The sequence below is a fragment of the Rhinoraja longicauda genome, chromosome 34 (assembly GCF_053455715.1).
Source record: "Rhinoraja longicauda isolate Sanriku21f chromosome 34, sRhiLon1.1, whole genome shotgun sequence".
Taxonomy (NCBI): Eukaryota; Metazoa; Chordata; class Chondrichthyes; order Rajiformes; family Arhynchobatidae; genus Rhinoraja; species Rhinoraja longicauda.
The window spans coordinates 2,917,127-2,944,878 of NC_135986.1; the positions used below are offsets into that span (position 1 = coordinate 2,917,127).

The following is a 27,752-nucleotide window of genomic DNA, read 5'->3' on the forward strand; positions in this document are numbered from 1 at the left end:
GCGGTGCTCGCGCGGGCGGCGGTTGCCAGGGGCAGCGCGCGGGGAGAGAGAGAGAGAGAGAGAGAGAGAGAGAGGCAGGAGGTGAGAGGGTGAGAGCTGGAGACACCACACACACACACGGGGGGGGGGGGGGGAGAGAAAGAGGGGGGAGAGAGAGGGTGGGTGAGAGAGAGAGCTACAGCCGGGGGGAGAGAGAGGGAGAGGGAGAAGGGAGAGAGAGAGAGGGTGGGTGAGAGAGAGAGAGCTACAGCCGAGGGGGGGGAGAGAGGGAGAGGGAGAAGGGAGAGAGAGAGAGGGTGGGTGAGAGAGAGAGCTACAGCCGGGGGGAGAGAGAGGGAGAGGGAGAAGGGAGAGAGAGAGAGGGTGGGTGAGAGAGAGAGAGCTACAGCCGAGGGGGGGGAGAGAGGGAGAGGGAGAAGGGGAGAGAGAGACAGGTGAGAGGGTGAGAGCTGGAGACACCACACACACGGGGGGGGGGAGAGAGAGGGGGAGAGAAAGAGGGAGAGGGGGGAGAGAGAGAGGGTGGGTGAGAGAGAGAGAGAGCTACAGCCGGGGGGAGAGAGAGAGGGGGAGGGAGCGCGACACGGACGACAGCGGAGGGAGTGAGAGAGAGAGAGGGTGAGAGGGAGAAGGTGAGAGAGAGAGAGATAGAGAGAGGGAGGGGGAGAGTGAGATGGAGCGGGCACAATGGGGGGGAATGGGTGAGGGAGGGAGAGGGAGAGAGGGGGAGAGGGGAGGGGGAGAGAGGGTGGGAGACAAGGAGAGAGGGAGGGAGACAGAAGGTGAGACTTTTTCAGTCAGAGAGTTGTGAATCTGTGGAATTCTCTGCCTCAGAAGGCAGTGGAGGCCAATTCTCTGAATGCATTCAAGGGAGAGCTGGATAGAGCTCTTAAGGATAGCGGAGTCAGGGGGTATGGGGAGAAGGCAGGGACGGGGTACTGATTGAGAATGATCAACAATGATCACATTGAATGGCGGCGCTGGCTCGAAGGGTCGAATGGCCTCCTCCTGCACCTATTGTCTATTAAGCCCACGAGTGTTTGATCGGCCACACTCTGCGGTTCGCCCCCCTCATTACCGCTGCTAAGGGAAGGTTTCAGCCGCTGCCAGCCACACTCTTGTCCTGTCAACAGAACACCAGGCAAGTCAGGCAGCAAAGTCTTACCTTCTGTGTGGTTTTCCTGACAGGATTTGGTGTGAGACGCGGAGGGACTTGGAACGGATGGACTGCCCGATCCGACCGGAGGACCTGATGAGTGACGTTGAGCCGCTGGCCCTCTCCGCACCCAGCTCTGCCCCCGCCAGCCCCCGCGCCGGCCCAGCCACGGCGCCCCGCTCACTGCCTGCCAGCCCGCGCTCGGCGCTCTCCCCCTCCTCCCTGGTCACGGCCCGGCTGTACGCGTCGCTGCAGTCGTGCCGCCAGCTGGAAGCGGGACGCCGCCTGGCGCTGGAGATCACGGCGGCAGACAGAGGCAGCGCGCAGACCCACGCGGGCGCCCGCCGCGAACCCACGGGCCAGCACGGCAGCAGCGGGCGGCCAGCGAGGGACGGTCCTCGCCCGGTCTCCGCCCCGGCCTCTTCCTGCTCTTCCTCCATGTTCTCCTCAAAACATGATCGAAGAGGCGCGGAGCTCAGTTCCTCGACCGGCCCGCAACCCTCCCACATCACCAGGCCTGCGTCTGCCATCCCCGGCTCCCAGCCCCACATCCTGTCGACGGACTGTCCCCCGGGGTCTCGATCGGCAGCCGTGGACGCCGTCACCTCCCGACACCTGGGACTGGCCCAAGCCTCCAAAGACGCGGCCTCGACCGGACGCTTGACACCCCAGGACCTGGAGGCGCTGGCTCTGGAGATGACCCAGAAAGTGTCACAGAGGGTGGAAACCAGCATTGGTCCCAAGGTAAATCTCAGCCTCTGCCTGTAGTGATCAGCAGCCTAGTGATTGTCAAAGCTGCTGCCATGTGCCTGTGCCAGATTGCACACTCTCCTTACAATCATACAGCGCGTGTTCAGTTTAGTTTACAGATACAGCGCGGAAACAGGCCCTTCGGCCCACCGGGTCCGCGCCGACCAGCGACCCTCGCACATTAACTCTATCCTACACCCACTAGGGACAATTTTTACATTTACCAAGCCAACCGAAGATCTCGGAGTAAACCCACGCAGGCCACAGGGAGAACATACAAACTCCGTACAGACAGTGCCCGTAGTCGGGATGGAACTCGGCGCTGCGTCCAACACTATTGCTGTGCTGACGTGACTGTGTGGAAACAGGCCCTTCGGCCCTACTTGCCCATGGCCTTCCATGCTCTATGACTCTAGCCGTATGAAGACAGTTTAGGTTTATTATTGTCAGGTATACTAAGGTACAATGAAGAAATAGACACAAAATGCTTGAGTAACTCTGTTACTTCAGATTGAAGAAGGGTCTCGACCCGAAACGTCACCCATTCCTTCTCTCCAGAGATGCTGCCCGACCCGCTGAGTTGCTCCAGCATTTTGTGTCTATCTTCGATTTAAACCAGCACCTGCAGTTCCTTCCTGAACAGTGAAAAGCTTTGTTTTCCAAACAGATCCAATATATTGTACACAAATACAATCAGTTCAAGCTCAAGTCTAATAGATAAAGCAAAGGGGAAGATACAGAGTGCAGAATAAAAGGGAAGATACAGACAGACCTCATCTATTTTACTGCTGCTGATTGAATGGGGTAAATAGAAGATAAATATTCCCATCAAGAGATGATTCACGGAGCAGGGAGGTGTTAGAAGTTAATGATTTAGGAAAGAGATGGGTGTTGGGGGCAGGTGAAATAATTTAACTGACCACTCCAATATGGACATTGAATGGGTGATAGAGTGGCACAGCTGGTAGAGCTGCTGCCACAGAGCGCCAGAGACCTGGGTTCGATCCTGACCTCGGGTGCTGTCTGTGTGGAGTTTACAGGTTCTCCCGGGGATCTTATCGAAACATATAAGATTATTAAGGGGTTGGACACGTTAGAAGCAGGAAACGTTCCCCATGTTGGGGGAGTCCAGAACCAGGGGCCACAGTTTAAGAATAAGGGGTAGGCCATTTAGAACTGAGATGAGGAAAAACTTTTTCAGTCAGAGAGTTGCGAATCTGTGGAATTCTCTGCCTCAGAAGGCAGTGGAGGCCAATTCTCTGGATGCTTTCAAGAGAGAGCTAGATGGAGCTCTTAATGATAGCGGAGTCAGGGGGTATGGGGAGAAGGCAGGAACGGGGTACTGATTGAGAATGATCAGCCATGATCACATTGAATGGCGGTGCTGGCTCGAAGGGCCGAATGGCCTCCTCCTGCACCTATTGTCTATTGACTGTGGGTTTTCTCCAGGTGTTCCAGTTTCCTCCCACATCCCAGGTTTGTAGGTTAATTGGCCCTCTGTAAATTGTCCCTGGTGTGGAGGGAGGCTTGTGAAAGTGGGCTAACATAGATCGACGGGTGGGCTGAAGGGCCTGCATCCATGCTATATCCCTTCATCAATTGAATGAAGAACGCATTGTTGCGGGCAGGGATAGGTGGTTGCCAGTGATTCTGCCCTACTCTACTCTGTAGCCTGGTACAGCATGCAAGCCTTGCTGCATTGGACAGCCGATTGTGCAGTCTGTTTGTGGGATTGTCTCTTGGCGTCCTTGATGGATTTGCAGAAGTGTATCCGGATTCTGTGTACAGGTCGGGGACTGTCTCCCGAGTATGTTCACAGTTTGCGATGTTCTTGTGGGTTTTCTCCAGGTACTGAGGTTTCATCCAACATTCCCTCATGTGTAGGATAGAACTAGTGTACAGGTTATTGCTGGTCGGCATGAACTCAGTGGGCCGAAGGGCCTGTTCACACGCTGTATCTCTAAAGGCACGGTGTCACAGCGATAAAGTTGTTGCCTTCCAGCACCAGCGACCTGCATTCGATCCTGACTACGGGTTCTTGTCTGTGGATTTTGTATGTTTGTCGGTTTTCTGCATGGGTTTTCTCCGGGTTCCTCCCTCACTGCAAAGACATACAGGTTTGTAAGTTAATCGGCTTGGTATCATTGTCTCTTGTCCCTAGTGTGTGTAGGATAGTGTAAGTGTGTGGGGATTGCTGGTCGGCACTGACAAAGAACCTGTTTCCGCGCTGTATCTCTAAACTAAACTAAATTGTCAAGCTGTAAAGGGTTCAGAAAAGATTTACAAGGATGTTGCCAGGACTAGAGGGTGTGAGCTACAGGGAGAGGTTGAGCGGGCTGGGTCTCTATTCCATGGAGCGCAGGAGGATGAGGGGCGATCTTATAGAGGTGTACAAAATCACGAGACGAATAGACCGGGTAGATGCACAGAGTCTCTTGCCCAGAGTAGGGGAATCGAGGACCAGAGGACACAGGTTCAAGGTGAAGGGGAAAAGATTTAATAGGAATCTGAGGGGGTAATTTTCCCACACAGTGGGTGGTGGGTGTATGGAACGAGCTGCCGGAGGAGGTAGTTGAGGCTGGGACTATCCCATCGTTTAAGAGACGGTTGCACAGGTACATGGATAAGACAGGTTTGGAGGGGTATGGACCAAGCGCAGGCAAATGGGACGAGTGTAGCTGGGACATTGTTGGCCGGTGTGGGCAAGTTGGGCCGAAGGGCCTGTTTCCACACTGTATCACGCTATGACTCTATAAATGGTGAAAGATCAGCCATTGCATGGCAGAGCAACAATGAGGCGTGGAATGGCTCCAGCATCTCTGTCCCAGTGGAACCACAGCTTTACCACTACGGGAGTGGGCTGCAGTTGGATCTCTCTGACTCTTTCTGTCTCTTTCTTCCTGCCCCAGGCTGGGTCCAGGCACATCTCGGAGATGGAGTCGGTGCGATCCCACCTCCAGAGCATGCTGAGGTTCTCCCAGGATCTCACCGACAGTGAGTATCCAGCTGCTTCTCAGGCGCTGGGAGAGGATGGGGGGGGGATAAGGAGAGATTCGCACAGGGGTAAATGCTGTGTCTGTTGCCCATCTCCTTCCCCCACCACCACCCCAAGCTGTCACATTACATTACTGCAATTTGCTTGTTGCACCTGCTTTGCTGACCGGAGGCTGCCAGGGTGCTTGTGGCTAAAGAGATCCATTCCCTCACAGGTCCATAGGAATAAAACTGCAGGTGCTGGTTTAAATCGAAGGTAGACACAAAATGCTGCAGTAACTCAGCGGGTCAGGCAGCATTTCTGGAGAGAAGGAATGGGTAACGTTGCGGGTCGAGACCCGAAAGGGTCTCGACCCGAAACGTCACCCATTCCTTCTCTCCCGAGATGCTGCCTGACCTGCTGAGTTACTCCAGCATTTTGTGTCTACCCTCACAGGTCCAGTTGGGTTATTCCTTCTGGGGCAGCACAGTGGCGCGGCAGTAGAGTTGCAGCCTTGCAGCTCCAGGGATCCGGGTTCGGATACAAACTCTGTACGGAGTCTGTATGTTCCTCCAGTGACATGGAGCGATATGGATCACGTGCAGGGTTTTCTCCGGTTTCAAGCTCAGTTTATTGTCCCGTGTACCAGTTAAGGTACAGTGAAATTCGAATTACCACACCGCCATACTAAAAAGAAAAGCAACAAGACACACAACTACATAAAAGTTAACATAAACATCCACCACAGCGGATTCCCCACATTCCTCACTGCGATTGAAGGAAATAAGGTCCAATCCGCTTTCTTTTCTATTCTCCCGCGGTCGGGGCAGTCAACTATCCGCGGTCGGTGTGATCGAAGCTCCCGCAGCCGGCGGTCGAAGATCCCGCGGCTTGGAGTTCCCGAAGTCGGTCTCTGACCAGAGACTGCGAGCTCCGTGATTTTTTTAGATTTAGATTTAGAGATACAGCGCAGAAACAGGCCCTTCAGCCCACCGGGTCCGCGCCACCCAGCGATCCCCACACATTAACACTATCCTACACCCTAGGGACATTTTGCCCAGCCAATTAACCTACAAACCTGTACGTCTTTGGAGTGTGGGAGGAAACCGAAGATCTCGGAGAAAACCCACGCAGGTCACGGGGAGAATGTGCAAACTCCGTACAGTACAGCGCCCGTAGTCAGGATCGAAGCTGAGTCTCCGGTGCTGCATTCGCTGTAAGGCAGCAACTCTACCGCTGCGCCACCGTGCTGCCACTTAATGTTAATGTCCGCAGGCACCCGCGGTAGAGCTAAGCGGTCGATCCCTGGCAAAGGGATCGTGGGCTACATGATGTCCGGTGGAGCTCTCGAAGTCGGTCTCCAGCAAGGGCCGCCAACTTCTCGAAGTTAGGCGGCCCGTCCCTGAGTCACACTGATTGCACAAGAAGGGCGGCGTGGTGGCGCAGCGCTAGAGTGGCCGCCTCACACCGCCAGAGACCCGGGTTCCATCCCGACTACGGGTGCTATCTGTACGGGGCTTGTACATTCTCCTTGTGACCTGCGTGGGTTTTCACCGGGAGCTCCGGAAGAAGGGTCTCGACCCGAAACGTCACCCATTCCTCCTCTCCAGTTGCTGCCCGTCCCGCTGAGTTACTCCAGCACTCTGTGTCCGCTGTTCTATGGTCCTCGGGAGTAATTGTGCGCCGTCTCTGCAGGGAACGATGCCATCAACCTGGCCGATCAGCAGCAAAGGAATAGCGACTCGTTCGAGAGCGACTGCACCAGTGCCCTGCTCAGGTGGGTGAGGGGTCGGAGCCCAGAGCCCCTGCATGGTTTTGGGGAGGGGTCCTGCTGTGAGGGGTGAGCCCCCGGCTGAATCCGTCCGCGTGAGTAAGTTGTCAATAACTACAGTGGTGCAGCAGTAGAGCTGCTGCCTTATAGCGCCAGAGACCCAGGTTCCATCCTAACAACGACTGCTGTCTGTACGGAGTCTGTATGTTCTGCTTGTGACTGCGTGGGTTTTCTCCGGGTGCTCCGGTTTCCTCCCACACTCCAAAGACGTACAGGTTTGTAGGTTAATTGGGTTTGGTGAATTTTCCCAAGTATGTAGGATAGAACTGGTGCATTGGGTGATCGATGGTCATAGCGGACTCGGTGAAAGGAGATGAGGAAACATTTCTTTAGTCAGTGGGTGGTGAATCTGTGGAATTCATTGCCACAGACGGCTGTGGAGGCTAATTGGATATTTTTAAAGTGGAAATTGACAGGTACCTGCATAGTACGGTTGTCAAAATTTACAGAGAGAAAACAGGAGAATGGGGATGATGGGAAAGATAGATTTAGTTTAATTGTTTAGTTTAGTTCAGAGATACAGCGTGGAAACAGGCCCTTCCCACCGGGTCCGCGCCGACCAGCGATCCCCGCACACTAACACTATCCTACACCCACTAGGGACAATTTTTACATTTACCAAGCCAATTAACCTACAAACCTGCACGTCTTTGGAGTGTGGGAGGACACCAAAACTCTCAGAGAAAACCTACACAGGTCACGGGGAGAATGTACAAACTCCATACAGACAACACCCGTAGTCAGGATGGAACCCGGGTCTCCGGCGCTACATTCACTGTGAGGCAGCAACTCTTCTGCTGCGCCACCGTGACCGCCCTGATCAGCCATGATTGAATGGCGGAGTTGACTCGATGGACCGAATGGCCTAATTCTGCTCCCATTTCTTGTGTATTGCGTTTATGAGCTTGTTTCTGCTGCTGTAAGTCAGCATTTCATCAGTCAGTACAAATGATAATTACGCACACCTGACTCCACCTGTTTTTTGCTACAGTGCAAAAGCATTCCAGGAGATATCCGTGTCACCGCCGGCACCCATCCTGGGACTGGACGAAGCCGTACTCTTTCCCCGGTATTCCCGGATGCAGCTTGGGACAAGGGCGGGATCGGTGGCTGAGTCCGTCTACGAGTATCAGATCCTGAGGGACACTCTTGACAAGGAGCGCACGAGGAGAAAGGTGAGGGACGATGTGGCTCTGTGGTAGCAACTTTGCAACCTCTCGGAGACCTCTCCACCGAGACCTTCACTCAAATAGCACCTCCAATCTAGTGGAACCACCCAGGATGTTTCAAAAGGAGGCATTATCAAACTAAATTTCAGTGGCGGCGCAGTACACAGCGGTAGAGTTGCTGCCGTACAACTCCAGAGACCCGGGTGCTGTCTGTAGGGAGTTTGTACGTTCTCCAAGTGACCTGCGTGGGTTTTTTCCGAGATCGTCAGACTTTCGAGATACAGATGCTCCCCGACTTGCGATGCTTCTACTTGCGATATTTCGACGTTGCGATAGTGCAAACGGCAGCGAGCCGCAGCTTGCTTGCGGCCATGTGAACAGGTGTATTAAATGCATTTCGACCTACGATATTTTTGGTTTACGGTGGGTCTCTCGGTACGTAACCCCATCGTAAGTTGAGGAGCACCTGTACAGCGTAGAAACAGCCCAGTGGGTCCGCGCCGACCAGCGATCACCCCGTACACTAGCACCGTCCTAGCAATATCTCGTGGCTCGCCTATTCTCATAGTTGATGTCCAGTTTCTCCGTGCACCTCTCCGGGGCCGATGTTCCCGCGTCTTTCTCTCGGTTGCCGTCCGGGATCGAGCGCGCTGACGCTGAGCTCTGATTCTTTCTCTTCCCGTTCATTCTCAGCACTGTGAAAAACAGATTCAGGCCCTGCAGAACAAGATCCTGGCCCTCCAGCAACAACTGGCTGTGGCAGTGTCGGCCGACCGGAAGAAGGATATCATGATCGAGCAGCTGGATAAGGTACGTCCACGGCTCAAACCGCCACAAACGCACCTTCCAGCCATCGGCACAAACGTGTACACTAATCCCATCAGAGCGAGACACAAAATGCTGGAGCAACTCAGCGGGTCAGGTAGCATCTCGGGAGAGAAGGAATGGGCGACGTTTCGGGTCGAGACCCTTCTTCAGACTGATGGCAGGGGAGGGGGCGGGATAAAGATAGACTGTAGTTGGAGGCAGGAAGACTAGTGGGAGAACTGGGAAGGGGGAGGGGATAGAGAGGGAAAGCAGGGACTATCTGGAGTTAGAGATGTCAATGTTCATACCGCTGGGGTGTAAACTACCCAAGCGAAATATGAGCAGGAAAAAAACCTGCAGATGCTGGTTTAAATTCAAGGCAGACACAAAATGCTGGAGTAACTCAGCGGGTCAGGCAGCATCTCGGGAGAGAAGGAATGGGTGACGTTTCGGATAGAGACCCTTCTTCAGACTGATGAATGAAGTCTGAGGAAGGGTCTCGACCCGAAACGTCACCCATTCCTTCTCTCCCGAGATGCTGCCCGACCTGCTGAGTTACTCCAGCACTTGGTGATATAAACTTTTAGTTTAGTTTAGAGATACAGTGTGAAAACAGGCCCTTCTGCACACTGTGTCTGTGCCAACCAGCGATCCCCTCACACCAACGCTACCCTACATACACACTTGGAACAATTTACAATTATACCAAGTCAATTAACCTACAAACGTGTACGTCTTTGGAATGTGAGAGAAAACCGGAGAAAACCCACGTGGTCAAAGGGAGAACGTACAAACTCCGTACAGGTAGCACCTATAGTCCCCGCGTCCCTGGAGCCGTGAGGCAGTAACTCTACTGCTGAGCCACTCAGCAGATCGAGCAGCATCTGCGGAGGGAAATGGATGACTTTGGGGGTCAGAATCCTTCTTCAGACTGATTCATGATTGCTCAAGATTCCAGCATCTTGCAGTCTCTTGTGTGTCCATTTCCCTCGTCAGATTTTGTAAAACCGTTTGCTTAAAGAAATAACTTGCGCCCTGTGCTCTGTTTTTTGTTGCGCGCGCGGGCTGGCAGACTCTGGTGAAGGTGGTGGAGGGCTGGAAGAAGCACGACGAGGAGAGGAGCGAAGCCATGAGGCAGCTGCAGGAGGAGCACCAGGCCGTGGAGCGGGAGCGGGGCGAGCGCCAGCAGGTATGGGCGGCGTGGGGGGGGGGGAGATAGGACATCTGACCCTCGAGGAGGGGTGCCAACTTCCTCACTCCCAAATAAAGGACAAAAGGTGACGTCACCGCCCCTCACCCAGCCAGCGGCCACGTGCTCCCGCTCCACCAATGGTGGCCGCCCGAACCGGCAGGCGGGTTGCTATGCAACCTCCATTAGGCTGTGCCTGGGCCTCTGGGCTTACACTGTCCAGGCCTACAGCAGCCCCCAGGCCTACAGTGTCCGGGCTTCTAGCGCCCTCCACAGGCCTAATACGTGGCAAGCGCGGTCCTGTACGGGACAATCCAATATACGGGTTGTCCCGGCTAATACGGGACAGTTGGCAACCCTACCCTTGAGGGCCACTGAGGAGAAATGAGGCCTGCCCCGCTCCCCGTCATCTCCCACCATCAGAGGCTGGTGAAACCTCAGCCCCCCCGGCTCTGCTCCCAGGAGCTTGCTCTCTAAACCTCTCCATCTCGACCAGCTCTTATGCATTTTGTTTGAATTAATTGATTGAAAGATGGAGCAAGTAAACAGGCCCTTTGGCCCACTGAGCCCATGCCTGCCCACCATTGATCACCCATTCACACCAGTTCTCTGTCGTCCCACTTACTCCCGACGCACTCGTGGGCAATTTGCAGAGGACCTAAAGGAAAAGGAAGGGAGATTTCCTCCCCTGAAAATATGGGTGAACGTTTTGCTCTCAGTCTCTGAATGCGGGCATCAGCAGCAGGGGCAGCGATTATTGGCGTTCCCAGCCGCGGTGGTGCCTGGCTGCCTGGCTGCCTTCTTGGCCCCTGTGGTGAGGGAGGTCCCAGTGGCCAGTGATGTCAGAGAGTCATACAGCGCGGAAACAGGCCCTTTGCCCCAGCTTGCATGCGCCAACCAACACTAGTTCCACCTGCCTGCGTTTGCCCATAATCTCTCTTAACCTGTCCTATCCATGTACCGCGACAGTCCCAGCCTCAACTACCTCCTCTGGCAGCTCGTTCCATACACCCACCACCCTCTGTGTGAAAAAAGTTACCACTCGGGTTCCTATCAAATCTTTTCTCCTCTCACCCTAAACCTATGGCCTCTGGTTCTGGACTTCCCCCCACCTCTGGGCAAGAAACTCTGTGCATCTACCCATTTATTCCCTCGTGACATTGTACACCTCCATAAGATCACACCTCATCCTCCTGCGCTCCAAGGAATTGATGTGTAGGGAAAAAAATAACTGCAGATGCTGGTTTAAATGGAAGGTAGACACAAAATGCTGGAGTAACTCAGCGGGTCAGCATCTCTGGAGTGAAGGAATGGGTGACGTTACGGGTCGAGACCCTTCTTCGGTCTGAAGAAAGGTCTCGACCTGAAACATCACCCATTCCTTCTCTCCCGAGGTGCTGTCTGCCCCCCCCGCTGAGTTACTCCAGCATTTTGTGTCCACCTCCAAGGAACCTCCAAGCGCCAGCCTGCTCAACCTCTGCCAGTAGCTCAGGCCCTCGAGTCCTGGCAGCATCCTTGTAAATCTTCCCTTCATCCATCCCAGCTTTGACAACATCTTCCCCTCAGTGTCGCGGGATCCCCCACGCGTTCGGCAATCTCCCTACGCTCACGGCGGCACGGGTCTCCCTGCTCACCAAGATACTAGAGGAACAAGATGGACCACTACGTTGACATCGCCTATACTGAAGTGTAGTGCACCATTTTAGTAAGCAAAACCCGCCGTTCGCTCTGCCTCTCGCAGTGTAATCAGTGTTGTGGGGGAACAGTATGTGTGATGATACCATTAAAATGCAGATATATCTCATCTATCAATTCACAGATTTTTGTTCTTTTTCTTTTTAAATGTTTCTGCCTTTCAAAATGGCGTCATGACGCACTACGGTGTTTCGGGTCGAGTGGTCTATCTTGCTCCTCTAGTATCTTTGCTACTCACTGTCTCTTGCTTGTGGACTAGACCGTCCGGTGTTCGAGGCCCGGCAACGTTGCCCCGTTCCCTGTCAATGCCCGGCCAGGGGGGTTAGGACTGCGCTCAGTGGAAGGGAGAGAGCTTCCAGTCAGCGGGAAGTTGACTAGCTTTCTGCTTCTGCTTCCCCTTTCAGGCAGTGTTGAACTTTGAGCACCACCTGTCCCAGGCCACCCAAGCGCTGGCAAAGGAACAAGAGGAGAAGGAGCAGCTGGAGAAGGAGATGGGTTTGTTGGTAAGGAAAATGACGACCGAAAGGGGGAACGGCTTCTTTAACGTTCGGGGCATGGAGGATGAGAGTGACAGCAGAGCAATCCCACCAGTGGCCACGGGGAGAACGTGCAAACTCCACACGGAGGGTAGCATCAAACCTGGGTCCCCAGAGGCTGCACGTACTCACCACATCAATTGCTGCCCACGTGATCAGTTCAGTTTCAGTTTAGTTTATTGTACCAAGGTAAAGTGAAAACCTTTTGTTGCGTGCTATGCAGTCAGCAGAAAGACAATACATGATTACCATCCAGCCGTTTACAGTGTACAGTACATGAGGGAATAACGTTTAGTGCAAAGTAAAGCCAGCAAAGTTTGATCAAGGAAAGTCCGAGGATCACCAAAGAGGTAGATAGTAGTATGGCTTGGTAAATGTAAAAATTATCCCTAGCGGGTGTAGGATAGTGTTAGTGTGCTGGGATCGCTGGTCGGCGCGGACCCAGTGGGCCGAAGGGCTTGTTTATGCGCTGTATCCCTAAACTAAACTAAATAACGCTATCCTACACTGGGATCAATTTTCACATTTATACCAAGCCAATTAACCTGCAAACCAGCAGGTCTTTGGAGTGTGAGAGGAAACCGACGTTCTTGGAGAAAACCCACGCAGGGACGAAACGGGGAGAACGTACAAACTCTGTACAGACGAGCAGCCGTAGTCGGGATGGAGCCCGGGTCCCTGGTGTGGTGAATCTGTGGGATTCTTTGCCTCAGAGGGCTGTGGAGGCCAAGTCAGTAGATGTTTTTAAGGCAGAGATAGATAGATTGTTGATCAGTACGGGTGTCGGGTTATGGGGAGAAGGCAGGAGAATGGGGTTGGGAGGGAGAGATAGATTGGCCATGATTGAACGGCGGAGTAGACTTGATGGGCTGAGTGGCCTAATTCTACCCGTGTCACTCATGATTGTATGAAGCGCTGCGAGGCGGCAGCTCTACCGCCACCGTGCTCATTCTCTTCCCCACCCCGCAGGAGGAGGAGGCCCGGAGGCTCGGCGAGGCGCTGCAGGCGGAGCAGCGGCGCGGCCTGGCACTGCAGGCCCAATGCGACAAGGCGGAGGGCGGCCGTCTGCAGGAGCGCAAGCAGGCCGAGGCCCTGCACGCCCAGCTGCTGGAGGAGCGGGACGCCCGTGAGCAGCTGGAGCAGAGGAGCAGCCAGCAGGAGGCCGAGCTGCAGCAGGACGCCGAGAAGGAGCGGGTAAACATCAGTCTGTGCATTAGACTGGACTTTAGAGAGACACAACACGCCAGAATAACTCCGCCGTTCAGGCAGCATCTCAGCACAGAATGAACTGCTGGCGTTTCAGGTCGAGACCCTTCGTCACACAATGAGGTCTATCTCACTGTCTCACCCTGTTGTACACACACACACACACACACACACACACACACATAACCAGCTGTACCCACTGTCTCACGCTGTTGTACACACACACACACACACACACACAGCCAGCTGTACCCACTGTCTCACGCTGTTGTACACACACACACACACAGCCAGCTGTAAGATTATTAAGGGGTTGGACACGTTAGAGGCAGGAAACATGTTCCCAATGTTGGTCCAGAACAAGGGCCCACAGTTTAAGAATAAGGGGTCGGCCATTTAGAACTGAGATGAGGAAAACCTTTTTCAGTCAGAGAGTTGTGAATCTGTGGAATTCTCTGCCTCAGAAGGCAGTGGAGACCAATTCTCTGAATGCATTCAAGAGAGAGCTGGATAGAGCTCTTAAGGATAGCGGAGTCAGGGGGTATGGGGAGAAGGCAGGAACGGGGTACTGATTGAGAATGATCAGCCATGATCACATTGAATGGCGGTGCTGGCTCGAAGGGCCGAATGGCCTCCTGCACCTATTGTCTATTGTCTACCCACTGTCTCATGCTGTTGTACACACACACTCACACAGCCAGCTGTACCCACTGTCTCACCGTGTTGTACACACACACACACACAGCTAGCTGTACCCACTGTCTCACCGTGTTGTACACACACACATTCATACCATGAGCTGTACCCACTGTCTCACCCTGTTGTACACACACACACACACACACACACACACACAGCCAGCTGTACCCACTGTCTCACCCTGTTGTACACACACACACACAGCCAGCTGTACCCACTGTCTCACCCTGTTGTACACACACACACACAGCCAGCTGTACCCACTGTCTCTCCCTGTTGTACAGGCGGCCAGACAGCGAGAGGCACAGCGGGCACAGGATGGGCAGCAGGTGTTGTCGGCCGTCCAGACCGAGATGCAGCGGCTGGAGGGCGAGTTGGACGCCGTCAGTCGCGAGAAGGAGAGCCTGCAGATGGAGCTGAGCCTCGTGAAGGTGAGGGACAGAGTCACACAGCATGGAAACAGGCCCTCCAATACAACTTGTCCACACCGACTAACATGCCCCGTCTACACCAGCCCCACCTGCTTGCGTTTGCCAAATATCCTTCTAACCCGTTCTTATCTGCGTACCTGTCCACATGTTTTTTAAACGTTGCGATAATACCCGCTTCAGCTACCGCCTCTGGCAGCTCGTTCCATATACCTACTACCCTTTGTGTAAAAAAAACAAAATTACCCCTCGGGTTCCTATAAAATCTTCCCCCTCACCTTAAACCTATGTCCTCTGGTGCTTGATTCCCCTTCCCTGGGTGGTGTCTGCTGCTGTTGCGTGCGGCCCAGCGTGGAATCAGTGCCCTGCGCTCTGAACCCTGCTGAATCATACTTTAGTTGAGTTTAGTTTAGAGATACAGCGCAAAAACGTGCCCTTTCGGCCCACCGGGTCCGCGCTGACCAGCGATCCCCGCACATTGACACTATCCTATACCCACGAGGGACAATTTTCACATTTACCAAACCAACACAGCTTTCCCACTGCCCTGGACTCCACCATCTCCTCCCCCCATCCAGCTGTCTATGTGTCCGTCTCGCCACAGGCTCGCTTCGAGTCGCAGAGAGTCAAGGCTGAGACGGAGTTTAAGGTGGCGCTGGAGCAACAGGTGACTGAGCGACTGACGACCATCCACGAGGACAGCACCCGGCAGATGGTTGCCATCCGCGAGCAGCACAGGTGAGCACGCCCTCACCTCCCCCACCCTCAGCACAGGTAGCCCCATCCCCCAGCACAGGTGAGCACGCCCCCACCTCCCCCTCCCTCAGCACAGGTAACCCCATCCCCCAGCACAGGTGAGCACGCCCCCACCTCCCCCTCCCCCTCCCCCAGCACAGGTAGCCCCAGCACAGGTAAACCCCTCCCCCAGCACAGGTGAACACGCCCCCACCTCCCCGCCCCCAGCACAGGTAACCCCATCCCCCAGTACAGGTAAGTATGCCCCCACCTCCCCCACCCTCAGCACAGGTAACCCCATCCCCAGCACAGGTGAGCACGCCCCCACCTCCCCTCCCCCACTACAGGTAAACCCCTCCCCCAGCACAGGTGAACAAACCTTCCTCCTCCAACCCCAGCACAGGTAAATGCGACCCCCCCACCCCCGCCCTCTCCCCCAGCACCTCACGCTGCCTCGGCAAGGCCAGCAGCTTAATCAAGGACCAGTCTCACCCCGGTCACTCCCTCTTCTCCCCTCTCCCATCAGGCAAGAGGTACAGAAGTGTGAACACGCACACCTCCAGACTCAGGGACAGTTTCTTCCCAGCTGTTATCAGGCAACTGAACCATCTTATCGACAACTAGAGAGCGGCCCTGACCGACCATCTACCTCAATGGAGACCTTTGAACTAACTTTAATCGGACATATCTTTGCACTGAATGCTATTCCCTTTATCCTGTATCTGTACACTGCAAACGGCATGATTGTAATCATGTATAATCTTCCCACTGACTGGATAGCAACCAACAGAAAGCTTTTCACTGTACCTCGGTAAAAGTGACAATAATCGAAACATAGACATAGAAACATCGAAAATAGGTGCAGGAGGAAGCCATTCGGCCCTTCGAGCCAGCACCGCCATTCATTGTGATCATGGCTGATCTTCCACAATCAGTAACCCGTGCCTGCCTTCTCCCCGTATCCCTTGATTCCGCTAGCCCTTAGAGCTCTATCTAACTCTCTTTTAAATTCATCCAGTAAATCGCCCACTGCCCTCTGTGGCAGAGAATTCCACAAATTCACAACTCTCTGAGTGAAAAAGTTTCTTCTCGCCTCAGTTTTAAATGGCCTCCCCTTTATTCTTAGACTGTATGGCCCCTGGTTCTGGACTCCCCCAACATTGGGAACAATTTTCCTGCATCTACGTAGCTTGTATAATTTTATACGTCTCTATAAGATCCCCTCTCATCCTTCAAAACACCAGTGAATACAAGCCCAGTCTTTCCAACCTTTCCTCATATGACAGTCCCGCCATCCCGGGGATTAGCCTGGTGAACCTGCGCTGCATTGCCTCAATAGCACCTCTAAACTCTAAACAATAGCACCTCTAAACTCGACTAAACACACCCCCTCCCCCAGCACAGGTTTACTCCCATATCCCAAAGTCGTGCAGGTTTGTAGGTTAATTGCCCTCTGTAAATTGTTCCTAGTGTGTAGGATAGAACGAGTGCACAAGGTGATCATTGATTGGCGCGGACTTGGTGGGCTGAACACACTAGGGACAATTTACAGAAGCCAATTAATGGACAAACCTGTACGCCTTTGGGATGTGGGAGGAAACCGGAGCACCCGGAGAAAACCCATGGGGAGAACGTGCAAACTCCATGCAGGCAGCGCCCGTAGTCGCCTTGTCTCTGGCGCTGTGAGGCATCAACTCTACCGCTGCGCCACCGCGCCGCCCTTCCACGGTGGAAGGTGTGTTCAGGAGAGCAGCCTCATTTCCCTCTTCTGTGTGAGAAGGGACTGCAGACCAAGATAGACACAAAAAGCTGGAGTCAGTCTGAAGAAGGGTCTCGACACGAAACGCCACCCATTCATTCTCTCCAGAGATGCTGCCTGTCCCGCTGAGTTACTGCCGCATTTTGTGTCTTATCTTCGTTTCCCTCTTGCACGGGCACAGCGGCATAAATGGTTCCCTTCAGCGTCTTAAAATCTTTCCACAAACCTACCACCTTCCCCACTTGCCGGGCTACCATGCACCCGTGAAGATTAATTTTACGGCCGAACCATTGAAGGCAGCGGGTAGAGTTGCTGCCTCACAGCGCCAGAGACCCAGCTTCCATCCCGGCCACGGGGTGCCATCTGTACGGAGTTTGTACGTTCTCCCCGTGACCCGCGTGGGTTTTCTCCGGGATCTTCGGTTTCCACCCACACTCCAAAGACGTACAGGTATGTAGGTTAATTGGCTTGGTAGATGTAAAAATTGTCCCTATTGTGTGTGTAGGATGGCGTTAGTGTGCGGGGATCGCTGGTCGGCAAGGGCCGAAGGGCCTGTTTCCACGCTGTATCTCTGAACTAAACTAAACATTGCAGACTGACGGTTCGTTGCCTCCCTTGCAGGAAGCAGATGATGCAGCTGGGCACTCAGCACGAGCATGAGATGGGCAGGCAGCTGGCACAGTTCAAGCTGGAGGCGCAGGAGCGGGAGGAGAAGCATCGGCACGTGATGGAGGGCTACGAGCTGAGGTAGGGGCCGTGGGCATCGCCGGCTGCCCTCTCCAAACACAGTCCCCGAGGGAGGTGCTGAGATAACCTGGCGGGTCAGGTGGAATGTGTAGAGGGACACAGAGTGCTGGAGTAACTCGGCAGGTCAGGCAGTGTCTGAAGGGAAACAAAGTACTGGGGTAACCCTGGTCAGGCAGCATCTGGCGGCCTTGCTGAGGCAGCGTGTGGTGTAGATGGAGTGGATGGGTGGGGGGAGGTTGGTTGGTGAGTTGATCACAGCCTCTGGCCTGTGCTTGTAGCCCCACGGTGCACGTTGAGTTTCAGGTGAAGCCCCGGGTTTGCACGCAGGGATTCAAACTCCCCTCTCAGTCATCAGCCAAGCCTCGGGATTTAATCCGGTGACTTAACGACCGCCCCACTGCAGAGTTTCCACTTGCCCGCGGCAGTGCATGGTGCGGTTAACATGGTGATTGGACTAGCAAGTCCTGAGGTGGCATAAACTGCTGCGTAAATTGTTTCTCTCACGTTCTCTCCTCCCTCTCTTTTCGTCTCTTGTTTCTTGTCCCATCCTCACCTCCACTCCCATCCCTTCCTCACCTCTCCTGTCCTGTCCACCCCTCCTCCCCCCACCCTCTTCTCCCCCTCCCCGCCCTCTTCTCCCCCGCCCTCTTCTCCCCCTCCCCCCTCCCTCTTCTCCCCCTCCCCCCACCCTTTTCTCCCCCTCCCCGCCCTCTTCTCCCCCTTCCCCCGCCCTCACCCCTCCTGTCCGGTCCGCCCCTCTTCTCCCCCCGGCCCTCTCCTCCCCCTCCTTCACCTTCTCTGCACCCCCCCCCCCCCCCAACACTGTCTTCTCCTCCCCCTCCCTCACCTTCCTTGCCCCCCCCTCGCCCCCCTGCCCTCGCCCTGCCCACGTTCCCCCCCCTCCCCACCCCGGCAGGCTGGCCAAGGGGCAGGAGGAGACGGGCCGGCTGCTGGCAGTGAGGCGGAGTTTGGAGGTGCAGCGGAACGAGATGGTGTCCAGGCTGCAGGCCATGATGCAGTCTCACTGGAACGAAGCGCTCAAGGTGCTGATGTCTGAAAGCCTTCCCCACGGCCCCCAGCGACTGCAGGTAGGAGAGGGGCCGCAGCTCGCTGTCTCCAGGGCTGTCGTATCACGCCGCGCCCAGGGTGAAGGGGTTGGTTTAGAAATAGGCCCTTCAGCCCCCCGAGTCCGCATCACTCAGCCATCGCCCGTTTACAGTAGTTCAGTCTGAACAAGGGTCTCGACCCGAAACGTCACCCATTCCTTCTCTCCTGGGATGCTGCCTGACCCGCTGAGTTACTCCAGCATTGTGTGTCTATCTTCGATTTTAACCAACACCTGCAGTTTTATTCCGATACATTAGTCCTTTCCTACACACTAGTCTACGTCGCAACGGTAGAGTTGCTGCCTTACAGCGAATGTAGCGCCGGAGACCCAGGTTCCATCCCGACCACAGGTGCTGTCTGTGCGGAGTTTATACGTTCTCCACCTGACCTGCCTGGGTTTTCTCCGAGATCCTCGGTTTTCTCCCACACTCCAAAGACGTGCAGGTTTGTAGGTTAATTGGCTCGGCAACTGTAAAAATTGTCCCTAGTGTGTGGAGGATAGTGTTAATGTGCGGGGATCGCTGGTCGGCGCGGACCCGGTGGGCCGAAGGGCCTGTTTCCACGCTGTATCTCTAAACTAAACTAGGAACAATTTACATAACCCAATGAACCTACAAACCCGCACACCTTTGGAGTTTTGTTGGATACCGGAGAAAGGTCACGGGGAGAATGTACAAACTCCGTACAGACAGCAACCGTAGTCGGGATGGAATCCGGGTCTCTGGTGCTGTGAGGCAGCAACTCTACCGCTTCGCCACCCTGCCGCTCCTGGGCCACTCTGCCACACAGATGTATTCTCTCCCCATCTCTCTCTTTTTTTCCTCCTTCCCTCTTTTCACTTCTGGACCAGACACCACCTTCTGACTAAAGATATTCCTGTCCCATCTATTTTCTAAAGGTGCGTCCTTGTTTCCCGAGGCTGTGCCCTCTGGTCCCAGGTAGACACAAAATGCTGGAGTAACTCAGCGGGACAGGCAGCATCTCTGGGGAGAAGGAATGGGTGACGTTTCGGGTCGAGACCCTTCTTCAGACTGATTTCAGGGGACGGGGCGGGACAAAGATAGGATGTAGCCGGAGACAGGGAGACTAGCGGGAGAACTGGGAAGGGGGAGGGGATAGAGAGGGAAAGCAGGGACTACCTGAAGTTAGAGAAGTCAATGTTCATACCTGGTATGCAAAGATAATAGAGCAGAGCAAGATAGACCACTCGACCCTAAAAACTGTAGTACGTCACTGCGCCATTTTAGTAGGCAGAAACTTGCAGAAACATTTAAAAAGAAAAATAACAAAAACCTGTGAATTGATAGATGAGATATATTCTGCATTTTAATGGTATCATCACACATACTGTTCCCCCACAACACTGATTACACTGCGGGAGGCAGAGCGAACGGCGGGTTTTGCTTACTAAAATGGCGGCCGTTACGCTCCTGTGCGCACTACACTTCAGCACAGGCGATTTCGACGGAGTGGTCCATCTTGCTCCTCTAGTATCTTTGCTGGTATGTCGGCGTTGAAGTCCGCTGCGAAATGCCCTCTGGTCCCAGACTCCCGCACTAGTGGGAACGTCCTGTCAAAATGTCCTGTTGCCCCGTGGTGGATGGGTCGTCGGTTGTAGCCGGGTTGTGTCTCTCTCCCGCAGCCTCCCGCCTTGCACCAGGGCCTGGTGCCCGTCTACCAAGAGCTGAACCGGAGCCTGCCGGCGCCGGGGCCTCAGTGCGGCACGGACAGCGACCTCTCCTGGTGCTCCGGACCTCCCGCCCTGGAGGGCCACTGGCTGAAGCATCCCCCCTCCTCCTGCCCAGCGCCGGTCGGCGGAGACCCCCTCAGGCCGCCGCTGGTCAGGGACGCCCCGGGGGTAGACCCCCGCCCGCGGGGGCAGATGCCCGACCACCAGGCGCCCGGGGGCGGGCCGGAGAGCGGCCGGCCGCCGGAGAGCCGGGACCCACGTGCCGGCTTCCCTCGGGCCATTCCCTTGCAGCCCGTGGTGCAGTCCTCCCGCCCCCCGGAGCCACGTTGCGCGGGCGGCGACGCCGAGCGGCTGGCGTCCGCGGTGGACCGCCAGGGCCAGAGCCAGCGGGCGATGCCCCCTCTGCTGTCCAACACTCACCGCATGGAGGACCTCAGCCAGATCCTCAACTACAGCTTCCTCAGCCACGCCAGCTTCCAGCCACTGGAACCGCAGGTGGACGAGACCATCACAGGTAACGTTAAACCCACCCCCCCCCCCCCAAGCCGACATTCCCACCCACTCTGCCCCCGGAACACCGCCACCTCTAACCCACATAGAGCACATACGCCGATCAGCCAAAACATCATGACCACTGACAGGCGAAGTGAATCACTTTGATTATCTTGTTACATTGGCACCTGTCAAGGGGTGGGATATATTAGGCAGCAAGTGAACAGTAAATTCTTAAAGTTGACGTGTTGGATGCAGGAGAAATGGGCAGGAGTAAAGACCTGAGCGACTTTGACAAGGGCCAAATTGTTGTGGCCAGACGACTGGGTCAGAGCATCTCTGAAACGGAAGGCTTGTGGGGTGCTCCCGGTCAGCAGTGGTGAGTACCAACCGACAGTGGTCCGAGGACGGACAAACCACAAACCGGTGACAGACAGGGTTTTGGGCGCCCAAGGCTCATCGATGCGCGAGGGCAACAAAGGCTATCCCGTCTGGTCCGAACCGACAGAAGGTCGACTGTGGCACAAGTCACAGGAAAATGTTAACGGTGGTCACGGGAGGACCAACAGCATATTAGGCATATTAGGCAGGTGGGCGTGATGTTTTGGCTGATCAGTGTCGAGCACCAATTCTATCAGATCTTCCCTCCAACGCTCCAGAGAAAACAACGTGAGTCTGCCCAACCTCTCCCTGCGGAGAAACCTCTTCCTCACACTTGTCCAAAGCCTCCCGGCAATGGGGCATCCGGAACTGCTCGCCGTTCTCCAACCGCAGCCTGACCAGACTCTTGTAGGAGCAGCATCGTGACCTCCTGACGCTTGTTCCCAATTCCACGTCCGAAGATGGCAAGCAAGACGTTCAGGGAGTCTGTCGGCAGTTCACCGTCCGTCCGCACCCCCCCCGGCTGTTCTTCCCACAACCCCCAGCCACCACCTTGAGGTGCTGGGGCATGGGTGGAGTTTAGGGTGTCCGCCAGGGGTTCTCTATATCCACCACCACCCCCTACTCTACTCCACCCACACTGCCTTGGCCAGCTGGCGGCTCAAGGAATCTGCCAGGAGTTCACCACGAGGGCGGTCATGGTGGCGCGGCGGTCGAGTTGCTGCCTCACAGCGAACGCAGCGCCGGAGACCCGGGTTCCATCCCGACCACGGACGCTGCCTGGACGGAGTTTGCACGTTCTCCCCGTGGGTTTTCTCCGAGATCTTCCCGTTCTCCCTGCAGCCCCCACCCTGATGGCACCATGGGGGGGGAGGGGGGGTTCAGCCTGCTGGGATTTCACCGCCCCGGTCCCCCCACCCTGACCAGCCAGCCGCACGTGGGGTTGAGGGAGTCTGCTGGCAGTTCACCACTCTCCCGCCCTCCCCCATCTCCCCCTGTTCTTCCCGCAGCCCCCACAAGTGGGGGGGGGGTTCAGGGAGCGTGCCAGTAGTTCATTGTTTCCCCCTCCCCTCGTTGTTCCCACAGCCCCCACCCTGACGAGCCGGCAGCGCAAGTTCAGGGGTTCGGGGAGCGTGCCGGTAGTTCATCACTCCCCCCTCCCCTCGTTGTTCCCACAGCCCCCGACCCCCACCCTGACAAACCAGCGGCACAAGTTGGGGGGGTTCGGGGAGCGTACCGGTAGTTCACCGCTCCCCCCGTTCTTGCCGCGGGTTGAGGGAGTCTGCCAGGAGTTCACTGACCCCCCCCATTCCTCTCCCAGCCCCCGGTCTCCTCCATGAGCAACTGTCATTCAGGGAGTCTGCCAGGAGTCCCCCCCCCCCCCCCCCCCCATTGCTCCCCCCCGTACTTCCCACAGCCCCCACCCTGACAAACCGGTGGCACTAGTGGGGGGCTCAGGAAGCGTGCCGGTAGTTCACCGCTCCCCCCTTTCCTCCCCCCCCCCCCCCCCCCGTTGTTTCCGCAGCCCCCGGCCCCCACCCTCAGGAGCTGGCCGAGCACCCGTTCACGGAGGCCGTGCCCGGCGGAGATGCCCAGTACCAACGGCCGGGTGAGGGTGGCACCACGGCGGACAGCAGCCTGGACTTGTCAGCTGGGCAGTCCTCCCAGGACCAGAGCCCGCGGGGCAGCGAGCTGCAGTACTACATCCAGATGGTAGGTGTCGCCCCCCCCGCCCTGGGAGACCACATCCCTGCATGCATCTGGGCCAAGGGTTCCGCCTACCATTATTGTTATCTATATGCCAAAACCCTTGTTTGTTTGTTTGTTTGTTTGTTCCTGAACTACAGCCAAAACGGTACGCGATAGCGCGATAATTTTAGGCCCACCTTACTCACCGTCGTCCCTTTGGTGCTAATGGAAGAAGTTTCATTGAAATCGGTGTTATATTTTTTAAATTATTCACATTTTAAAGTTTAAATCTATCTCCTAGGGAGGAGGGAGGGGGGGAGGAAGGAGAGAGGAAGGAGAATATGAGGCTGAGGGGGGTTGCTGCACCAATGCAGGAGACGTTTGGGCCCAATGGGTCCACTTGGTCTAGTTTGAACTTAAAATAAAAATGTTAAAAACAGTATTTTAAAATCTCCCCTTTGTCGGTTGCTTATTATGGCAGTTGGCAACCCTAGTGGGTGTAGGATAGTGCAAATGTGCGGGGATCGCTGGTCGGCACGGACTCGGTGGGCCGAATGGCCTGTTTCCGTGCTGTCTCTCCAAACTGAACTAAGCTAAACTCACCACGTTCTCTCTCCAAGCTTTTGGACCGATCTCCGAGCGAACCTGTGGATACCAGCTCGGACGCAGAGACCCTCAGCTTAACGCCACAGGGTGCTGAGACCCAGAAAGGTAAGGTTCTCCTCTTGTCTTGTTATTATCACCATTCAGTGAGAAGATGTGTTTGCATGCTGTCCAGCCAAATTATACCATTCAGGAGCACAATCAAACCATTCACCAGCACACCAGGTCGTGCCAAGAGAACAGGCCGCAGAGTATAGTGTGACAGCTTTCAAGTGCTTACACTTGGGATGAAGACTAAAGAGAGTGGGATGATTGTAGTGTGTGATCATAGATCCTCCTCTGGGACCGGCTAGCAAAGAGTTGCCGTGCTCCTGTGTGATCTTGGCAGGAGAGTCCTTTGTCATTTGTGTATCTCTGAGCCTGGGACAGCTGACAATAGCTCTGAAGGAAAAAAGGTAGACACAAAATGCTGGAGTAACTCAGCGGGTCAGGCAGCATCTCGGGAGAGAAGGAATGGGCGACGAATAATTTTATACGTCTCTATAAGATCCCCCTCTCATCATTCTAAACTCCAGTGAATACAAGCCCAGTCTTTCCAATCTTTCCTCGTACGACAGTCCCGCCATCCCGGGGATTAACCTGGCGAACCTACGCTGCACTGCCTCAATAGCAAGGACGTCCTTCCTCAAATTAGGAGACCAAAACTGCACACAATGTAGGATAGAGCTCGTGCACAGAGTGATCGTTAGTCGGTGCAGACTCAGTGGGCCCAAGGGCCCATTGCCACGCTGTATCTCTAACACTGAAACCACACAAGTGGATGACTTCAGCTCTTTACGCGGCGGTGGCTGAAGGGTGGGGATCTGAGAGTGTTCTCCCTGCCGTTGCCAGGGGGCCCCGCGGCATCGCCGGACGAGTCCAGCGGCCGGGACGCGGCGGTCAGGCCCCAACCCGCCGGGCAATTGTCGAGCGGACGGGCGGCGGGCAGCGCCGTCCACAAGGTCAAGGTCGGTCGCACGGAGTCGGTGCCCACACAGCGCGGGCACCCGCCCCAGCACCCCCACAATGCAGGTACATCGACCCGCGGGGAGGGAGCGGGGGTCCGGGGAGGGAGGGGGGCCGCGGGCTGTGCCGTGCGCAAGGTCAAGGTCGGTCGCACAGAGTCGGTGCCCACACAGCACGGGCACCCGCCCCAGCACCCCCACAATGCAGGTACATCGACCCGCGGGGAGGGAGCGGGGGCCCGGGGAGGGAGGGGGGCCGCGGGCTGTGCCGTGCGCAAGGTACTGGTCGGCCTCTCGGAGCCGATGCCCACACACTGCGGGAATCAGCACCCCTACCCCACAGAGCAGGTACATAGACGCACAGTGGTGGGGGGGGGGGGGGGGATTGCTGGAGGCAGGGATCTGTAGGGTGGGTAGGGAAGGGGGCAGGGATTTGTGGGGTGGGTAGGGAGGAGGGGCAGTTGGGGAGTTGCTAGAGGCAGGGATTTGTGGGGTGGGTGGGAAGGAGGGAGGGGGGCAGGGACCTGTAGGGTGGGTGGGGAGGAGGGGGGATGGGTGGGAAGTTTGCTGGAGGCAGGGATCTGTGGGGAGGGGAGGGGGGGGGTGTTGGTTACTGGTGCCAGGGTCAGCAGGGTCGGTGTTGCTGTGCTGTACAGTTCTTAGTAGAGGGATTTGGAAATGACGATCACCATGATAAATTTGAGACAAAGTTTAATTGGCAAAAGGGCAGCATTCAAGGCGGCACGGTGGTGATGCGGTAGAGTTACTGCCTGATAAAGTCAGACACCCGGGTTCGATCTTGACTATGGGTGCTGCCCCTACGGAGTTTGCACGTTATTCCCGTGACCTCCGGGTGCTCCGGTTTCCTCCCACACTCCAAAGGCGTGCGGGTTTGTAGGTTAACTGGCCCTCTGTAAATTGCCCCTACTGTGTGGGATATAGAACCAGTGCCTGGGTTATCGTTGCTCGGCAAGGACTCAGTGGGCCGGAGGTCCTGTTTCCACGGTGTATCTGTAAAACCTAAAACTAAAACAAGAGTGGCTGTATGTTGCCGTGCGAGTGGCAGATTTCCTGAGCTGAGGGGTGGGAGACGGTGGATTATAATCTAATCCCTGATACACGGGTGGCAGGGTGGCGCAGCGGTAGAGCTACTGCCTGCCTCACAGCGCCAGGGACCCGGGTTCCATCCTGACTACGGGTGCTGTCTGTACGGAGTCTGTATGTTCTCCCTGTGACCTGCGTGGGTTCCTCCCACACTCCAAAGGCGTACAGGTTTGTAGATTAATTGGCTCGGTACAAAATGCACAAAATTGTTCTTAGTGTGTGTGTGTAGGGTAATGTTAATGATTTCGTTTTAGAGATACAGCGCGGAAACAGGCCCTTTCGGCCCACCGGGTCCGTGCCGACCAGCGATCCCTGCACGCTAGGGACAATTTTTACATTTACCAAGCCAATTAACGTACAAACCTGCACGTCTTTGGAGTGTGGGAGGAAACCGAAGATCTCGGAGAAAACCCACGCAGGTCACGGGGAGAACGTACAAACTCCGTACAGACGGCGCCCGCAGTCGGGATGGAACCCGGGTCTCCGGCGCTGCATTCGCTGTAAGGCAGCAACTCCACCGCTGCAAGGATCGCTGGTCGGTGCAGACTCAGTGGGCTGAAGGGCCTGTTTCCGCGCTGTATCTCTAAACTTTAAACTCTAAACGAAACTTTGCATTCCGGCGTTGCGTTCGTATTGAGACGCTGCTCTTTCACCTCCTCTGCAGGCGGAGTGCTGTCACCCAAGCAGGTTGGGGAGCTCTCGAGACTGCTGGGTGCGTACAGCGGCTCGCCGGACTGCCCAGTGCCCTCCATGGACGAGTTATTCACCTACCTGAGGGACCACCAGGGCGACAGGTTGGTGCAGCAGCGAAGGGCAAGCGCGCACACAAACACAGCAGCCGGCCTCCTGCGCCACTGAAGCTCCAAACACAAGCAACCTTTACATCTCCTTTCATGTGAGACGTTGCTGGGAGGACTTGGAGGCAATGGTTGCATTAGAGCAGCATTGCAGGAAAACCACTCTTGTCTAAGACTGGGCAGTCACGGTGGCGCGGCGGTGGAGTTGCCGCCTTACAGCGAATGCAGCGCCGGAGACCCGGGTTCCATCCCGACCACGGGCGCCGTCCGTACGGAGTTTGTATGTTCTCTCCGTGACCTGCGTGGGTTTTCTCCGAGATCTTCGGTTTCCTTCCACACTCCAAAGACGTGCAGGTTTGTTAGTTAATTGGTTTGGTGTAAATGTAAAAATTGTCCCGAGTGGGTGTAGGATAGTGTTAGTGTGCGGGGATCGCTGGTCGGTGCGGACCCGGTGGGCCGAAAGGTCCTGTTTCCGCGCTGTATCTCTAAACTAAACTAAGCTAAACTTTCATGTGGTTTAGTTTAGAGATGCAGCGTGGAAACAGGACCTTCGGCCCATCGAGTCCGCGCCGACCCCTTATTAGTTCTATCCTACACAGATCGGGACAATTTTACACAAGCCAATTAACCTACAATCCCGCACGTCTTTGGGATGTGGGAGAAAACCGGAGCACCCGGAGAAAACCCACGCGGTCACAGGAAGAACATACAAACTCCGTACTGACAGGGCCCAGAGTCAGGATCAATCCCAGGTGTCTGGCGCTGTGAGGCAGCAGCTCTACCCGCTGTGCCACCGGCCTATGCATTTCACCAACCGGCCCGAGTCCCAGTCACTGCCCTCCGCACTGCATGTGTGAAGAAGGGTCCCGAATCGACACGTCCACTGTGCACTCCCTCCTCACGGTGGTGCAGCGGTAGAGTTGCTGCCTTACAGCTAATGCAGCCGGAGACATCGGACTCGGTGGAAGGGCCTGTTTCCACGTTGCGTCTCCAAACCTTTGTTTAGTTATCTCTAAACTATCTTTAAACTGAAATGTCTCTTGTGTTTCAGGCCACTGGGACTGGAGAGTCTGGCTTCCTCCACTCAACAGAACCAGAGTCACAGGTTCATCCCAGCGGCAAAGAACGAGGTGAGCACCAGAGGCTGGCTGGCAGTCAACGGTTGCCAGGGACAAGGCAGGAGAATGGGGCTGAGAGGAGAAGA

General features: G+C 55.6%; 1 protein-coding gene across 3 annotated transcripts in view; it reads left to right on the top strand.

Moving 5' to 3' along the window:
* Nucleotides 1–13: 13 nt before the first annotated feature.
* cntrob (centrobin, centrosomal BRCA2 interacting protein) overlaps nucleotides 14–27,752 on the top strand; it is a 31,623-nt gene continuing 3,884 nt past the window's right edge. The window contains exons 1-19 of one of the 3 annotated variants that reach the window (XM_078427892.1): nucleotides 14–81; nucleotides 1,189–1,900; nucleotides 4,816–4,900; nucleotides 6,576–6,657; nucleotides 7,703–7,886; nucleotides 8,574–8,690; nucleotides 9,760–9,876; nucleotides 11,976–12,074; nucleotides 13,077–13,301; nucleotides 14,297–14,443; nucleotides 15,045–15,178; nucleotides 17,556–17,681; nucleotides 18,598–18,769; nucleotides 20,431–20,992; nucleotides 22,877–23,064; nucleotides 23,661–23,751; nucleotides 24,535–24,714; nucleotides 26,416–26,545; nucleotides 27,600–27,678. In XM_078427892.1, the coding sequence (XP_078284018.1) occupies nucleotides 1,223–1,900; nucleotides 4,816–4,900; nucleotides 6,576–6,657; nucleotides 7,703–7,886; nucleotides 8,574–8,690; nucleotides 9,760–9,876; nucleotides 11,976–12,074; nucleotides 13,077–13,301; nucleotides 14,297–14,443; nucleotides 15,045–15,178; nucleotides 17,556–17,681; nucleotides 18,598–18,769; nucleotides 20,431–20,992; nucleotides 22,877–23,064; nucleotides 23,661–23,751; nucleotides 24,535–24,714; nucleotides 26,416–26,545; nucleotides 27,600–27,678 (3,396 nt within the window). In that variant the 5' untranslated portion in view covers nucleotides 14–81; nucleotides 1,189–1,222. The remainder of the gene's footprint in view (nucleotides 82–1,188; nucleotides 1,901–4,815; nucleotides 4,901–6,575; nucleotides 6,658–7,702; nucleotides 7,887–8,573; nucleotides 8,691–9,759; nucleotides 9,877–11,975; nucleotides 12,075–13,076; nucleotides 13,302–14,296; nucleotides 14,444–15,044; nucleotides 15,179–17,555; nucleotides 17,682–18,597; nucleotides 18,770–20,430; nucleotides 20,993–22,876; nucleotides 23,065–23,660; nucleotides 23,752–24,534; nucleotides 24,715–26,415; nucleotides 26,546–27,599; nucleotides 27,679–27,752) is intronic. The other 2 variants (XM_078427893.1, XM_078427894.1) reach the window with 2 other exon arrangements.